The 16,511-nt window shown below is 39.8% G+C and overlaps 1 protein-coding gene across 1 annotated transcript; it reads right to left on the reverse strand.

Annotated features, from left to right (window-relative positions):
* Positions 1–4,196: 4,196 nt before the first annotated feature.
* Positions 4,197–10,954, reverse strand: spry4 (sprouty homolog 4 (Drosophila)). The gene is made up of 2 exons (XM_021323422.2): positions 10,704–10,954; positions 4,197–8,513 (listed from the first exon to the last, which is right to left on the reverse strand). The coding sequence occupies exon 2, from the start codon at positions 8,460–8,462 to the stop codon at positions 7,308–7,310; it is 1,155 nt and encodes a 384-aa protein (XP_021179097.2). The 5' UTR covers positions 8,463–8,513; positions 10,704–10,954; the 3' UTR covers positions 4,197–7,307.
* Positions 10,955–16,511: the final 5,557 nt, after the last annotated feature.

Raw genomic sequence — 16,511 nt, forward strand, 5'->3', positions numbered from 1 at the left:
AGATGGGAAGCGACCTCATTATGCAGTTTAAATGTCAGTGGATCCATTTTCAGACAGCAATGCACTTGCTATTTCTGCCCCATATGAGCCTTGCAGAGGTCGCAACATAAGCATGTTTTTGGTCAGTGGGAGTATCAATCACTGAAAAGTGCCCTACAGTAGTGTAAAAAGAAAACATATGTTGTGTTGAAAAGATGAAAAAAGTAAAAACTGCAACAAATTTCTTTGGTTAGAAGTTTTTCCCAAGCTCTTCTTGATTTATTCATTTTTAAAAGATATTGACATAGTCTCTTTCAGTCTGGATTTATGGATTATATTCTGCAGACCAGAGAAGTACTGAGCACAGGAAGAGAAAGACAGCAAAGTGTGTTTCTTAAATCTGTATCTGGGACTTGTCTGGAGATGCAAGGGGTTTTGCTTAAGTACTATACCAGATGTGAAAATTGCTTTTTTTTGCAAACCAGTATGTCTTATAAAGAGCAAACTGTAGGGGATTTATTTAAGCATGTGAGTATGGGAGAGTCAAAACTACAGCTTGCATTTCAAAACATCATATCAAACAGGTTAAGAAACTGGCTAAGAGGAACCATCAATTACAGCCGAGCACTTGGCTCGCATCCTCCCTGTAGCACATTGCCTGCTGGTTTTATGCGGACTCATGTTGAAAATCAGTCGGATTGTCCCTTTAAGTGACGGATCAGGTGAGACACAGATGTGGGGCGATTTAGCTTCACAAGTTCCGTTGGTTGTAAAACGGAGCAGAAAAGAAGACAGATGTGGAATGGGTTGAGTCTGATTATGTCGCTCGGATGTTTCTTTGTCCTGCATTACAGCAACCCTGCTTTGGTTTTTAGGGGAACTGAAACATAGAGAGAGGGAATTATGTTCCCTAATCAGGACCTAAAGACCACTGGCTTGGGTGTCAAACAAATGTAAATGAATAGATTAGCAAAATAAGTAACTTTACAAGTAATTTTTTTTAAGTAAATAAATAAACAACAGGTTAGTCTATCTATCTATCTATCTATCTATCTATCTATCTATCTATCTATCTATCTATCTATCTATCTATCTATCTATCTATCTATCTATCTATCTATCTATCTATCTATCTATCTATATACATAATACTTATATATATACATACATATATATAAATACTATATATATATTATATATATATATATATATATAATATATATATATATATATATATATATATATATATATATATATATATCTATATATCTATATCTATATATGTGTGTGTGTGTGTATATCCTGTATATATATATATATCTATATATATATAATATTCTAATATCTATATATATCTATATATATAGAGAGAGAGAGAGAGAGAGAGAGAGAGAGAGACATAGAGACATAGAGAGAGAGAGAGAGAGAGTAAATACAAAAAGAATAAAGAAACAAAAGTTATTCATGAGTAATCATTCATGTAACTAAGTAAAATGCTATACAAATAAAAGCAGGCAAGTAAGTTGGTAAGTGACCAAATTAAAGAAATAAGTATGCAAGTAGATAAAGAAACAGGTAGAAGAATCATGAGTGAGAATATAGCAAATATGAACAACTTGTACAAATGTGTGTGTGTGTATATATATATATATATATATACCTAATACATACTTTAACACTTTCAGTGGTCTTGTATGAAAACACAGAAAACTTTGTGATTTCCAACCCATTTAGGCAGACTACAGCACAGTGCAGATGATTATGTGCATTCGCACTTTCTTACTGAGGCAGGACTGGTTCCTCTGTAAATCCAGTCTGCCACAATGGCAGCTGATAATAAATGGTTTCTGCTCCACCTGCCTGTGCTGAAGCTTCCTGTGTTGATGATATGTATGATGCTCGGTGGGGTGGAGATGACAATGTAGGTGTGGAGGAAGTCAAATGCAGGTGTGTGTGTGTGTGTCAGCCCAGGTGGCTGCTGACAGACCGGCAGGTAAACAGGCAGGTTGGTCTCTGATCTCACCTGTTGGAGCAGACACAGCAGCGCCTGCAGGGCTTTTGCGGCGGAAACGTGTTCTTTATATGATGCTGAAAGGCAGACTTCTTTTCTTTACTCTTTTCTATTCTCTTCTCATCTTGCTCATTTGTTCCATTCTCCTCTCCGAGGCTCATTCAGGTAAACACCCAGAAAATTCAGAAAGTACAGAAAGGAACAATTGGGAGTTGGGGAAAAAAAAAAAAAAAGAGGGCATGAGGGTAGGAGGAGAAACGCCTCTGGGTAGTAGCAGCAGTGCAGGTGGGCTCGGGGCAGGTGGTAGGTGACGACAGCGTGTGTGTTTGTGTGCGACAAGAAGGTTTTTCAGTGTGTTGTGGCTTCATAAGGTGGTGCGTTGGGGGAGAGGAATGTTACACATCCCAATTAGAACAGACCACCCCTATAAACCTTGAGGAAGTTAGTTTAACCTGTAAAGCAAACTCTCTCTCTCTCTCTCTCTCTCTCTCTCTCTCTCTCTCTCTCTCTCTCTCACACACACACACACACACACACACACACACACACACACACACACACACACACACAGAAACAGCAGCTGTGGAGTTTTAAGCTCTGATATGAGCTGGCCAGGTGAGCACGCTCAAGTCTCAGGTTACATAGTCCAGAGGAAGTCCGTGGATTATCTCCTGTTTCTTATGTAATGTTTTCTTTCAGTTAAAGGTCACTCAGTTTGTTTTGGCCTTTAGGGCCCTGAAAGTGTTTTATGGTGCGTGGCTTATTGAGCAACAGGAAGGGTGACGTCAGGACGGCAAAGTGATAATGTGAAGGAACTTAAGCCGTTAAAGGTTTTAGAGCAAAAAATATTATTGGAATGAAAACCCTCAAATAGGACCCTATCATTGGCAGAGTTTTTTCTTTCAGTTCTTTATTTATTAAAATCAAATGTCAGTACAGATATTAAAGAGATCAGACCTTGTGGTTAACCTGCTAGCTACTCAGAAAAGCTAATAAGCCCGTCTGAAGGACTAGACTAGTTCATCCATCTAATGGCTTATCTGAGAAGGCTAATGGTTAGTCCACAAAGCTAATGGTTTGGCAAAAAGATCTAAAGGCTAGCCAGAGGTAGCAAGTCCGATCATCTAATGGCTAGTCTGAGAAGCTAAAAGCTAGTCTCACAAGCTAATGGCTTGTTGGAAAAACTAATAGTAGTAGATGCTAGTGGCTATTCTGAGATGCATATGGCTAGTTTGAGAATATAATGGCTAGACTGAGAAGCTGACAATTCATCTGAGAAGCTAACAATTAGTTGGACAAGCTAACAGCTAGTAAGAAAAGCTTTTGGCTAGTAGACCTATCTCTTGATATTTCCATTTAGTTTAAATTCATATTAGTTTGTGTGGGAGGCTGAGGCCAAAGGCTAATCAAGAAGGCAAAAGCTAGTCTGATAAATGAATGGCTACTCTGACAAGCTAATGACTAGTTAGTAAAATTAAATTTGTAAAAGAATTAAACAGCTACTCTGAGATGCTAAAACAAAGAAGCTCTCCAGCATTCTGAAAATTAAGGATTGAGGATTTAAAGGTCCACAAAAATAGCCTTGCATAGACTGCTTTGAGGTCTTTGAAACAACAGTTGTTTTAGACTGTATAAGTCTGCTTTGTTTTCGGGAGCTTTAAAACCTCTTTCAACATTTAGAACTAGCTGGATTTCTAGCAAATGAAGATGTCAAGGTTATCTTCTGTCAGGTAAAATAACCACTTATAACCTTTTAACTGTATCTCAATAAAGGTTCATATTGTCTGACACATAACTTTTCTGTACATGTAAAATATATTACATTCCTGACAGCTATAACAATATTTTTCTTAGTATCCATTTCTTTTAAGTGCTATTTGCACCATCATATAATCCTTCCATTGTTGTAATACATCCTGCTGCTACATATACTTGAACTACTGATATGGTCTTACACATATCTTTTCTGTACATATAAATTCATTTCTGGTTTGCGGCTTCATTCCTGACCAATCATAAATTCTTGTATTTATGTTTCCCTTTTGTCTTATGTTTTTACTTGAAGCCTTGCAACTAAATTTCTCTAAAATGTACATTGTGACTGTGATGTTGAATGACAATAAAGTCTAAGTCTAAAGAAATTCATGAACTATCCTATTCCTCTTTCTTCAGTTATGTAGTACAAAGAACCAACACAACAGCCAAGTATATTTAACAATATATATTTCCATTGTCAATGTACATTCCATTTCAACATAAGCTTTCTTCACAAACAAAAGTTGGCATCTAAATAAATACTATATAAAATAGAACTTCAAAATAAATATATCTATAAAGGGAACCTTTTAAATGAGATTTTTTTTCTTTTTGCAATATCTAAACAAACTAACAAAAAAGCACAGATCTTGTTTCTTAATCCCCAACAATGACATTGGAAAGGTACAAAGGAATGGAGTACCAACCGTATGATAGTTTTTTCCTTTTGTTTGTTAAAAAAAAAAAAAAAATCAGGCGGCATTGGCGTGTAAAACTGAAAACCAAATAGACCTCAATTTTAATATAGTTGTTGGTGATTTTTTTTTCTTTCTCACACCTTGAACAGGATATCGAGCACATAATAAAAAAGATCTACAAAGAAAGGCAGCAGTTGTTGAAAAGAAAGAGGTCCAACTGGTGATAAAGATCAAAACAACTCTGGGAAAACAACAAAGATGAGATGCGGGGTGGGGTTGAATAGAAAACAGGACGGGTGAGAGCATACAACGTATCTGTCTCCTCCGTCTCGGTTGGTATGACAAGTTTATGAACAGCAGCTGTGTTTGTCAATCAAGGCAGGCTAGGGGTGTTTGTTGGAGTATTTCATATGGAAGAAAGGAAGGAAAGAAAAAATGCACAAATGAGAAAATGAGCAGGAAACGAGGTTGATCAGGGTAGACTGTGTTCGCAGTGTGGATTCAATGAGTCCACACTCTTTAGGACTCGGAGAGGGAATTAGCTTAGCCTCTCGACTGCTAATGAGCCATGAATAGCATAATCAGCAGGAGATTTTAAAAAAGAAAAAAATATATATTATTGCCGGGCACACTTTTCTAAATCAAGTGCAAGTGGTATAACGTCACTTTGTTTCTCAAACCCTCCTTCTGCTGCCCTCATTTTGCTCGAAAACATCTTATTCTTACCCTCAAAATATATATCTAATATAGTCTCTATATAGTTTGTACTGAACTGTAGTTATAATGTACCATGCAATCTTTCGAGGACATTTAAAAGTCTCTTCTAAAGAACACAAATGTTGTGAAACTATTTACAGCAAATAACATTTCAACTGCATAGCTCTATTACTAAATATATTGTCAAAACATTTGTGATTTTTGCCGCCCCACCTTCGTCCAGGGCACACGTTCGCTCTCAGTTTTGGCACCTTTCTCTCAGACTGAACCGCTAGGGTTTTTGAAAACGGCAACGCACATTCAATACCTAGGACCATGAGTGTCTTTTTTTATCACCCCTCTTTCCTTTTTCCCCCCCTCCTCTATGTTATTATCTTTGTGCAACAACACAAATACAAGTAGGAGCAAAGTTAGTCTCCCCCGGTGGAAGATAAGGGTTCAACTTGAAAGAGCCTTAAGTTAGGGAGCCACAAAACCAATATGCCTTAGTGCCAAAGACGAACAGCCACCTGTATTAAAGGGCAGCTCACCACCAGCAGTCGTCATCTGTTTGGCAAGAGGGCATAACAACTGTGGTCACTCAGACTGTGAAAACATGCTACTGTATAATAGCTTCCTTTGGCAAATTCCTAAGAACATCATGCAAGTCACAAAAATAGACTTTTAGGAGTAAAAGAGACTATTTCACACACGCAGCTACACAGCGTACTGATTTGACTTTCACAAAGACACTGATGTGCGTTGAGGTGGATGGGTGTGTGTGGAGTAGATGTGATGAAGACCAAATTAATACAAGATTGCTGAGTTGGTTAATACTGTGCTTTAGTATATCCTTTTGGAGAGGGGGGGTTAAAAGCAACATTGTGCAAGTGGCAGGTTTGATTTTGACAAAGGCTGATTGGATACAAACAGAACAAAAACTTTTTCTCTAAGCCTTTTTTTCTTCACCTTTACCTTCGCCCTCTTCACCTGCATCCCTTTCTCCTCTGAAAAAAACAACAACAACGTTTTATGGCCCAGTTGCCTCTCGCTTAGCTTACTCGTTTTAAATTATTCACGTTTGCCTTTTTCGCCCCTTAAAAGTTTTCTTTGCCTTTTTTTTTGTGCAAAGAGGAAGCAGACAAGGCTCTTATAGGCAGTTTTAAAATTCAACATGCAGTAGGCCAAGTTCTAGAGGAGATTACTGTGTAACAATCCCTGAGAAGGTTGGTTGTTCATTTTTTTCCTTTCAAATCTTTTTCTTTTTTTTTTCTTCTTTTTTTTTTTTACACGTTTCATCTACCACAAATCCACTTCTAGCACGGTGGCTAACCATTAGACTAGAGCATGCAGATCGTGACATGCATTACATCTGAGGTGGAGCAGTGAACAGCATTCAAAATATTTCAGAAGGTCTAAGCTTTACTAGCCAAGAAAAAAAAAAAGAACAACTGTGAATTGATTATTTCTCACTTGCAGCACATAATTAGGTGAAGAAAATGGAAAATTACTGTTATATTAACTTGAATAAGGATTTTTTTCAGAGAGCCCCCTGTTAAAATAAGAATCCAGAGACAAGATATTACCAAGCTAGCATCTTTTAGCGTAACTAAAAAAATTTAAAGATGGTGAATATCACTGTATTGAGAGAAAGCGGTCTCTTTTAACGGCCCATCATAAAAGCCACAGCATTCTCCAGTTAACCACTTGCTTTCCGGTGCGACACTGGGCTGTGCTTTTTTCTGGATTGGCTGGGATTGAAAACCTTTTCGCAATCAGAGGAATCAGCAACCAGTTTCTTTTAACTTCGCATTAGAAAAATAAGCTGAAAAATATCGAGCAGCAGAGAGGTACAAAACCAAACATGAGGCCACGCGATCCAGTCTCTTGTTCTCATCACCCTTCACAGAACAGAAAAACTAAAATCTCTTGCAGAACCCGTTGGCTATCCCTACTAACCAATTCTCAAATGGCCCATTTTAATCATCCAAACTGTCAAACATAGATCAAGAAACCTTTTAAGTACCGTCGTTTTACTAATCATGTTCCAGCAGATAAATATGGTGGTTTAATGGGGTGCTGTTGGATTGTCCAGTCCGTAGTAACCGAACAAGTGGGGTCCTTGTCCATTTCCTCGCAAGGCCACAGCCAGATCATTTAGTCCACTATCATGACCGCTGCTGCTGCTGCTTATCTGTCCCGGCTTTTGCGTCCACCCCTCCGTTTTTACTAACGGGGACGCTCACGCCCGCCTGCGAGTTCTTGCAGCGGCAGCCAGGCCTGCTAACATTGTCATAACACTTCTGTCCCAGCTTGGCCAGTCCCGTAGCTGGCAGGTAGCAGATTAGGCATGGCAAGACGACGGAGAGGGCGGCCATAAAGGACCAGCGGGCGCAGCAGTTGGCTTGTGAACATGAGCAGGGCTTGTCGGCGCAGGAGCCCTCGTCGTCCTCGTCCTCGGTGCAGTGGTAGAAGATCCCTTTGACTAGGCACATGCAGGTGGCTGCGTCTACCAGGCTCTGGGCGGAGCACAGGCACTCCTGGTTGCAGACCCAACAGGAGGGTAATGTTCGAGGGAGCGTGCACTCGGTGCATCGGCACTTCCCGCAGTGCTCGCAGACAAACAGGTGCTTCTTTTCGGTTGGAGAGGAAGGGATAAGTGCCAGTCCTTGCCGGACCCCGGTGGAGCACACGTCTCCGGCAGGGACCTTTGCGGACTTGAGGTCGAGCGATTTCGCGGAAGAGGAGCAGGAGGAAGCAGAGGAAGAGGAGGTCAGGCCTTTGGACTCGGAGGAAGAGAAATAGGCAGGAGTTCGGGTTGCGATTGTGTTGACGAGACCCCGGTGATGGTTTGAGTTCGGGTGGTGTTCCACTGTCGGGATCGGCGCCGCGTGGTCCAGCAGCCGCTGATCGGAAGAGGTACTGCTGCTGCTGCTAATAGAACTGGGCCTGCCGCTGAAGGAAATCCAGGGGTGGGTGGTGTTGTCCGGGTGAGGGTGAGGGTGAGGCTCGCACCTTCCCTGCTGATGGAGCAGATGTTGATGATTGTGATGGTGATTATGATTGGCCCCAAGGAAGGCCTCGTGATTCTGACCAACCCAGGTGATTCTTCGGTTCGCAGACTTCTGGCTCAGAGGCTGCTGGGCCACAACTGCCGGGCTGTCGATGTAGTCGTTCTCCACATGCGACGACTTTATCTGGTCAATGGGGTAAATGGTGAGAGGATGCTGAAGACGACCGTAGGGCACTCGACTGTCCAGCAGAGGCTGAGAAATGAGGGAAGAAGACACTCCGGGAATGTGGTGGGGAACCCTGGACTCCATGTGTTGGCTGGTGCCTCGCACGTCTTCACTCTAAAGCAGCATTTAGCAGTACTGCAAACGGAGATACAAGAGAGACAGTTAGGACGAGCAGCAGTGGTGGGCCGTGACAGATTCAGTTACACGGAAACTTTGAGGAAACATGTTCTGAGTATTTTATGCAAAAGATGACGCCTCAAAAAAGCAAAGAGGAAAGTTTCAAGAGGAAAACTATTAGGTTGATAGTAGTTATGCTCTTCAATGCAACCTCCCATAGGCTCGATGAAAGTCTAGTTAGCCATTGCGTTTGTATATACAACTGTGAAATATGTCTTTAAAGTAGTATGGAAAGGAAGACTTTTAACCTTTTTGCAACTTCTATACACCCAGCATTGATGTCATATCAGGATATTGTATCAACATAAAAATACTCTTACTTGGAACAGGTAGCTCCTAAATAACCCCCTAGATTTTATGCAAAAGTGACATTTATCACGGATGTCGCAATTTGTTTTTCCTTGAAACATAAAAAATTGCAGTTACAAATAATCCTCTGTATTGTATGCTCTATACAATTATCTGGCTGTTGAGCCAGAAAACGCTAAGAGGATTTTTAGACAGAGCACCAACAGGATCTTTAGTCTGATCCCCCTGTTTTATAACTTTGACATTAGAACAATAGAAGTTGGACTCTTGTCCTCTCCCTTACAAAAAAAAAAGAAAAAAAAAAAGCAGAGAGCAGGGCTTGCATGCAAAAGACTTAAAGATGCAAAACAAGGCGGGAGGAAATAAGAAACTTGCCAGAGAAGCAAGAACCCAAGGCAAGAAATTAGGTCGCGTAAACCCGCTTATCAGTAAATCCTTCATGTTTTATAATGTAGCCTGTGATATACTGTAGTTCTCTAGCTCGTTTTGGCCCAATTTACAACCACAAATCCGAATCACATAAAATGATCAGCCTCGGAATTTGTGAATGAGGCTGATTTTATGAACCTGCAGGTGTTTTTTTTTTTTTTTTTTTTTTGTGAATGGGAGCTACTCTGCTGCAGGCGGCGTACCAGGGATGAATCAGTGCGCTCCAGTTATGCTCAGTGAAATTGGCTGCATCCATTTCCTCAATGAGTGCCGCGCGTCAGGTAAACCCCCACGGATCACGGTCGGAAGTAGAAATAGAGCAAGCTCTGTTGCCTCCTATTATTTCAGTGATATCTATATATGCCACACTGACCTGCTAATTTTTATTTTTATTTTTTTTTTTTGCTTCCGAAAATGTGTCATTACTTCAAACTGCTGTGTGCGGCAGCAGCTATGCCCCCAGATCATGTTATTCTCCTTCCTCTGAAGGGTCTGAAAAAAAAAAAAAAAAAAGCCTGGCTGGTTGTGAAACCTGTTGCGACATTGCTGGCACAGGCGCAAGCGCTTGTGATCGTCAAAAATCTAGACCATTATGAGCTCCAAGCCGGAACTATGCGTGTGCGTGCGTGCGTGCGCGTCGCTCCCTTGGAAATGTGAATGGACTGAGTCATAAAACCGGAGGCGGACGCTCGATGTACCCAAACAGCGAGCCGATATTGCACTGAAAAGAAGCATTTGACGTTTTGAGTCTTATCTCCCCCCCCCCCCCCCCCCCTTCGAAAAAAACACAAAGGTGAGGCGGTTTTAAAGAGAGCAGAACACTGCGTGCCAAAAAAGCGCACGCATCCGTAGCAACAACCGTGAACGTAGCAATTCAAAATTCGGATTAAAGTTAAATATATGATAAATACCAGACGTGTAATAGAAACAGAAGTAGAAAAAAAAGATCATTAAAAAGAATCACCTGACACTAAGCGACGTGGTGCTCTCTGCAGAGCGAGAAGGAGAAACGCAACTGAACTCCCTTTTTATTACACGGGTGAGCGAATATGTAGCCAATTTGAAAGACGTCATAATCGCAATAGATGCAGAAGTGCACATCTGCACCTTAATCCGCCTCCCCCTGTCTCTCCCTCTCACCTTAATCTCGCGTTCGCTCCGGAAAACCGGTGGTTAAATATTTACACAAAAAAAAAAAAAAAAAAAAAATGCAAACACGGGCTCTGAGGAGTCAGCTTCTTGCAGAAAGACGTTTCTCGGGAAAACGATGTCGCGCATTTACGATCCGACGAAACCGATGTGGCTTGAGTTAGAGCAGTGGAACAAGCTGGCTCACGACTTCTAAACTTGTAACACGGGAAAGAAAAGCCATAAAAAAAAGGAAAATAAAAGAAAAAGAACATCACTTACAGTGGGTTTCAGGACGCAATTCTCATCTCTTCGTTACGCTCGACGTCTGCGCGCAGGCTTCGCTTATAGTCCAGTAGGGCGGCTCGGCGCTTCAAGTATCTCCAAAGACGTTTAAGTCCAGATCGGCAAGGCGAGCGGCTCTTCCAGCGCTATTTTCTCCGCTCGCATTGGCGCATTAAAAAAAAGGCGACTGCGGTCGAGGACGCAGAGCTGTGGATGTGATGTTGCAACCACCGAGGGGGAGGGAAGTGAGTTTTTATGAATGGGAGGGAAGAGGAGAGGAAAAAGGGGGACGGCGCTGCGCAGATGCCTCCGTTTTTTTTTTTCTGAATGGGAGGGAAGAGCGAGTCGGGGAGGGCTTGAAATGCGGAGGTTACATTTTTATGAATGGGGAGGACACCGAATTGCATTGCGCACGCGCGACGCCCGGAATTTTATGAATGGGAAGAAAGAGCGAATGAGGCGTGTGTGTGTGTGTGTGTGTGTGTGTTTGTGCGTGGGGAGAAGAGAAGGGTGGGGGCTTTTTTTTTTGGTCACAAGGGCAATGTCAGGTCTGATTTACATGAAGGGTCGACTTTCAAATTAATCATCCTGCAAAAAAAAAAAAAAAAAAAAAAAAAAAAAAAAAAAAGGCGAATTTAATGATTTATTATGTATTTCCAGTGGTTCCTTTTCATTCTAACCATAGCTAGATTGAGATAAAAAAATCAATGCCCTGCATTTATCTGAATCAAAAATGTCCGTTTATAACTTATGAAACAGAAGACATCTGAAGGTGGTTATTTTTCTCTTATTTCTTTTAAGAACAGTCATCTTGACAAGGATGTCAAGATGCCAGAGGCCACATGGCTAAACTGGATTAGCCCGAATAATAGCCGCTCCCCTCATGTGTTCCTGTTCTATCTAAAGCCATTTATTGCGAGCAAGGACGTGTCCTTCCTTCCTCTGCAACAATGTAAGGTATGACTATACAGCTTCCACCGTAGTGTAAAAAAAAAAAAAAAAAAAAAAAAACCTCAGCCGGTGGTGGGGGGAGTGCCTGTGTGTTCATGTGTGTGTGTGTGTGTGTGAAACGCAACCCAGCATGAGGGCAGGCAAGATTCACAAAAGGACAGGATGTTGTTGATTTGTACCGAAACCACATGGAGGAAATGAGTGTGAATTTCCTTGCTCTCTGTGACACAGTGTGTGTGTGCGTCTCTCTCTGTGTTTCCCTATAACCCCCTCCCCTCTCCCCACCCCCCCTTCTCCCCACTCAGCTTGGGGCTTTTAACCAGTCAAAGGTTAACAGTTGCCCCATTATCCGTTTGCACGCATCGCCATGGCAGCCACTACACCTCCAAATTGGGATTATTGTTTTTGAACAAAGCCGGACAGAAAATAAGGGAAGGAGAAAGGGAGGAATGAAAATTGTTGTAGTTTGGGATTGGCTGGAATTTCATCTTAAAGTCAATTTGAATTGGCCGCAAGCAGTTCCAATAAACATCTTTGTTCACATGTCATAAAGTGGCCTTGAAGTAATTTTTACTTTAGCAATTATTACCCTTTCAATAATAATCTATGAGCACTTACCCACAATATATATATATATATATATATATATATATATATATATATATATATATATATATATATATATATATGAACCTATACATCAGTGGTTCATTTAACGGACAGGTAACCAGCTCAATTGAACAAGTCACACACAATCTGTAAAATAAATAAATAAATAAATAATAAAAAAAAAAAAATAAAAAAAAAAATATATATATAAAATTATTTTTTGTCTATGTATGTATGTATGTGTATATATATATAAATATATATATGTATATATATATATATATATATGTATATATATATATATATATATATATATATATATATGTATGTATATATAGATATATATATATATATGTGTATATATATATGTATATATATATATATATATATATATATATATATATGTGTGTGTATAAATATATATATGTGTATATATATGTATATATATATATATATATATATATATATATATATACATATATATGTATGTGTGTGTATCTGTGTAATATAATGTATAATGTCTGTGTGTATACATATGTTCATGGACTTAATTACTTCACATGGAGAAGTTTTAGCCCTGTGCTTTAGGTTGTGCGTTGTGTAAGGTAAGGTAAGGCAAAGCAAATTTATTTGTATAGCACATTTCAGTACAGAGACATTGCAAAGTGCTTTACATGAATAAAACATAGAAAATTAAAACAGAATAAAAGCAAGTTGGAATAAAATGTAGAAACAACATAAAACATGGGAAAAAAGAAACTAAAAGCAAATATTAAAAACAGGTGGACTACAAAGTTGATCTTTCAGTCATGTCATGCTTTTAGGCCCATCATTTTCATCATGAAATCAAACTTTCTACCCTGGGGTGTAGTGCTCTTATACAAAAGTTAAATAAATGTGACTTTTTAATACTTGTTCCCAGTAGATGTATAAAATAGTTAAGCTGTGGGGGAGAAAAATGAAGGAGTAGCTTCAGCAATCCTGCCTATTTCCTTTATGGTCGCGACAAATGTGGCTTATGCTCTGTGATGTGGTAATATTGTGACCCAAAAATTTTATTTTACATAAAATATGTGGAAATCAAAATTATCTATTTCTAACTGTAAATAATCTTCAACAACTAATGAGGAAAAATCTCAGACGCATCGTCAGAATTCCAAACTGTCGTACAATATAGAAAAAAATCTTTCACAATTCTGTCTCTATCTTTCTGTGTGTCTCCTGACATGCAGAGATGCACAAAGATGTACTGTGGATACTTTCTCCTGCAGCTGTGTGGCTCTCAGGCACGGCCAAAATGAAGTGCTTGTTGAATTATAGATTTCTCAGCGCTGTGATCATCCGGGCTCGGAAGGGAAGGTCCAGCTACTCGCTCCATCTCTCTGGAGTCCTCCCTCCCAGCCTCACCCCCAGCCACATCTGCTGGCTACTGCTGAGAGGCTGCGATTATAATGGACAGCCCCATCTGGCTCCAAAACAGTTAGTTAAATTTACTTAGCTGAGAAGAAAAAATACGTTTACTGATAGATTCCTCAAAGTCTGTGATTGGTAGAGGTATTTTAGAAAAGCTTTTATATTCTAACTGACAACTATTATTTTCAGGGTAATTCCTCGTTTTTTAGAAGACAAGGAACCTCTGTTGCTATCCAGAATTACACTCTGCCATCTGTAACTCCACATTCTAACATTTGACATTTTCTGTTCCAGAACATAAAAGTATCTCCCAAATGTCTTCAGATATGTCACACTAATTGTAAAAAACTAAATAGTAGAAAGTACTTTTGGTATCTCTGTGTTCTGGTCTTTCTTTTATCTCCTCACTGTTTGACTTTCACTTTCTCGGGTCTTAAGGCGGCTAGCGGTTCAGTCCGTGCATTCATTCATGTGAGCGTGAGCACAGGGTGAAAATGTAAATTACAGTGACACTTCTGCAGAGTTTCACCGAAAGCTCCCCCTTTTGCAGGTAAAGCCATCGTTTATCCTCCTGCCTTGATGCTTCGCAATACACATCTCTCACCAATTAACAGTTGTGTGGGACGCTGGCCGTGCCACAGCTTGTTTTTTTTTTTTCTTTTGAATTTAAAACGCGTCTCTCAGCGGGTCATCAAGCCTGTGCGCTTGCTGCGTTTTCTTCCTGCGCTAAAATAAAACGAAGCGTCAAGACAGAGCTAAGTCACAACAGCAACGCAAAACGTTGGGTAACTGTCTGGAAACCACAAAACGGAATCATACTAATGTACAGTAGAGCAAAACTCATTGAACTGTGTCATGGCTAAATTTTAAGAAAGCTTTTGAGGATTTTTTTTTCTGCGCTTCCATTGCTTCGTCATTCATTTTCATTCAGAACTGATCATTCTTAAAGTATTATATATATATTTTTTGTTTAAGTCACTTAATATAACATAACATAATATGGATTAACACCTACCCCACTTACACCTCAGAACTATTTCTTACAAAAGAAAGTCACAAGACTAATACCATGGGCCACGTGAATTTCTTTCACAAATGCTCTCTTTCATAAATATGGTCTTCTAAGACTCCATGAAGTGAATCACTATTATGATGCATGTACTATGTATCTTCTCATTCACTGGTCAAACACTACATTTTGTGAACTTATTCCTCTCACTGTACTCTTCCTCTCACCAACATAATACCGGGGAAAAAGCTGCCTCTAAAGGGTAAATATAGGAAACTAAAATGTGCTAGCTTCAGCATATGTAGCAGAGGTGCAACCTTATGGAATGAGCTGGACATCAACTTAAAGCAATCGGCCATGTTAGTGATGTTTAAACGGCAGCTAAAGGGCCATCTACCGGACAGTTACGCAGCCGATTGATTTACAGCGAATTCACGGCGAGGTTCCAGCCTGTAAATGGATACAGTGTGAGGTATGAGGCACATGCACTCTTTAAAATATTGGAAATTTGATGTTGCATTATATTATCTGATCATATTGCTTCTTTTTTTTTGTATTTGTTCTTCTTCTTCTTATTATTTTTAGCTGGGTTGGCGCAGAAAATATCCAAACACTGATATTTGGGATGGGCAGTGATGTGCACGGTGGTGGTGTTCTAGACCCAGACTTAATAAGCTATTAAAGCTATTATTGAGTAATTTTTACACATAAAACCATAACATCTGCAATATGATGAAAATATACAGTTGTGGGAACAAGCACTGATCTTCGAATCACCCGGGGCTTCAAAGGGATCATACATTCATTGACTTAGTACATGGTCTGTACGCAAGAGTAAACTTTGCAAAAAGACACATTTCAAACATCATCTTTAGTTCTCCCCCATAAATTAAAATGTGTAAAATAATGGGAGGGTAAAGGTATGCATTTAGCAGCTGTTTGTCTGACTGACCTGTCTGTGAAAGAATGATATGTCACAATCAGCGAAATCTGCATAATATTTTATTAGGAACTGATTCAGTTTTGCTCCGGTCCAAACACGGCCCACCCACTGGTTAATACCCTCAAAATTATATTTTTACAGTAAATTGTGACTAAGAGAAGAAATCCATCTGCTCTCGTTATGGTTGTTTCCTTCCTTCCTTAAAGACACAGGAGCAACTTTCTGTTTAAAAAATTAGAAGGAATATACAGATTACGTTGTTATGAAACCCATAATAACTTCTGGGGCTGTTCATAGATTTAACAAAGAAGTCACAGACCAGTTTGTAGTTTTTAATTTCATTCAATGGGGCTGTTAGGGCGTGTTAAAATAAAAGCTATTTCCAGAGGCCAAAAGATAACAGAATAAACAAATAAAACTACAGTTTAACCCCAAAAACGCTTAAATGGAACAAGCCGAGAGGTCCATTGTAAGAAAACAAAAAATGACTATAGTGTGCCTACAGTGTGAGGCAGATCTTGACCGTGATGCCGGGTAGCTCAACTCTTCAAATATTGACTTCCTTCCTTGCTGCCTGCCTGGTCAGGAGGTGTGTTTGTGTGCTTTGGAGGCAGCAGAAATGTGTGGCGAGAGAGGGAGGAGGCATGTGTGTGGCTGTGCGAGTCTGTGTGTCCACATCCATCAAAATAAAGAATTTGGAGGAGTTTGGCCGGCCCCTATTGCACCGTACCAGGATAAATGAGATCTAATTGAATTTGTGAAACGAAGATCCTGTAAAAGAATAACAACACAAAGGTGGAATGAAACCTTCCAGAGGAGGCTTACACCAGGTTGTTTGGTTATACGAAAGCGAAATTGCTTGTGCTCCCATTTTGGGAGC

This window comes from Fundulus heteroclitus, chromosome 11 (genome assembly GCF_011125445.2).
Source record: "Fundulus heteroclitus isolate FHET01 chromosome 11, MU-UCD_Fhet_4.1, whole genome shotgun sequence".
Classification (NCBI taxonomy): Eukaryota; Metazoa; Chordata; class Actinopteri; order Cyprinodontiformes; family Fundulidae; genus Fundulus; species Fundulus heteroclitus.

Bases quoted from the DNA above. Each gene is read 5' to 3' on its own strand.
- spry4 (XM_021323422.2), bottom strand. From the start codon at position 8,462: ATGGAGTCCAGGGTTCCCCACCACATTCCCGGAGTGTCTTCTTCCCTC.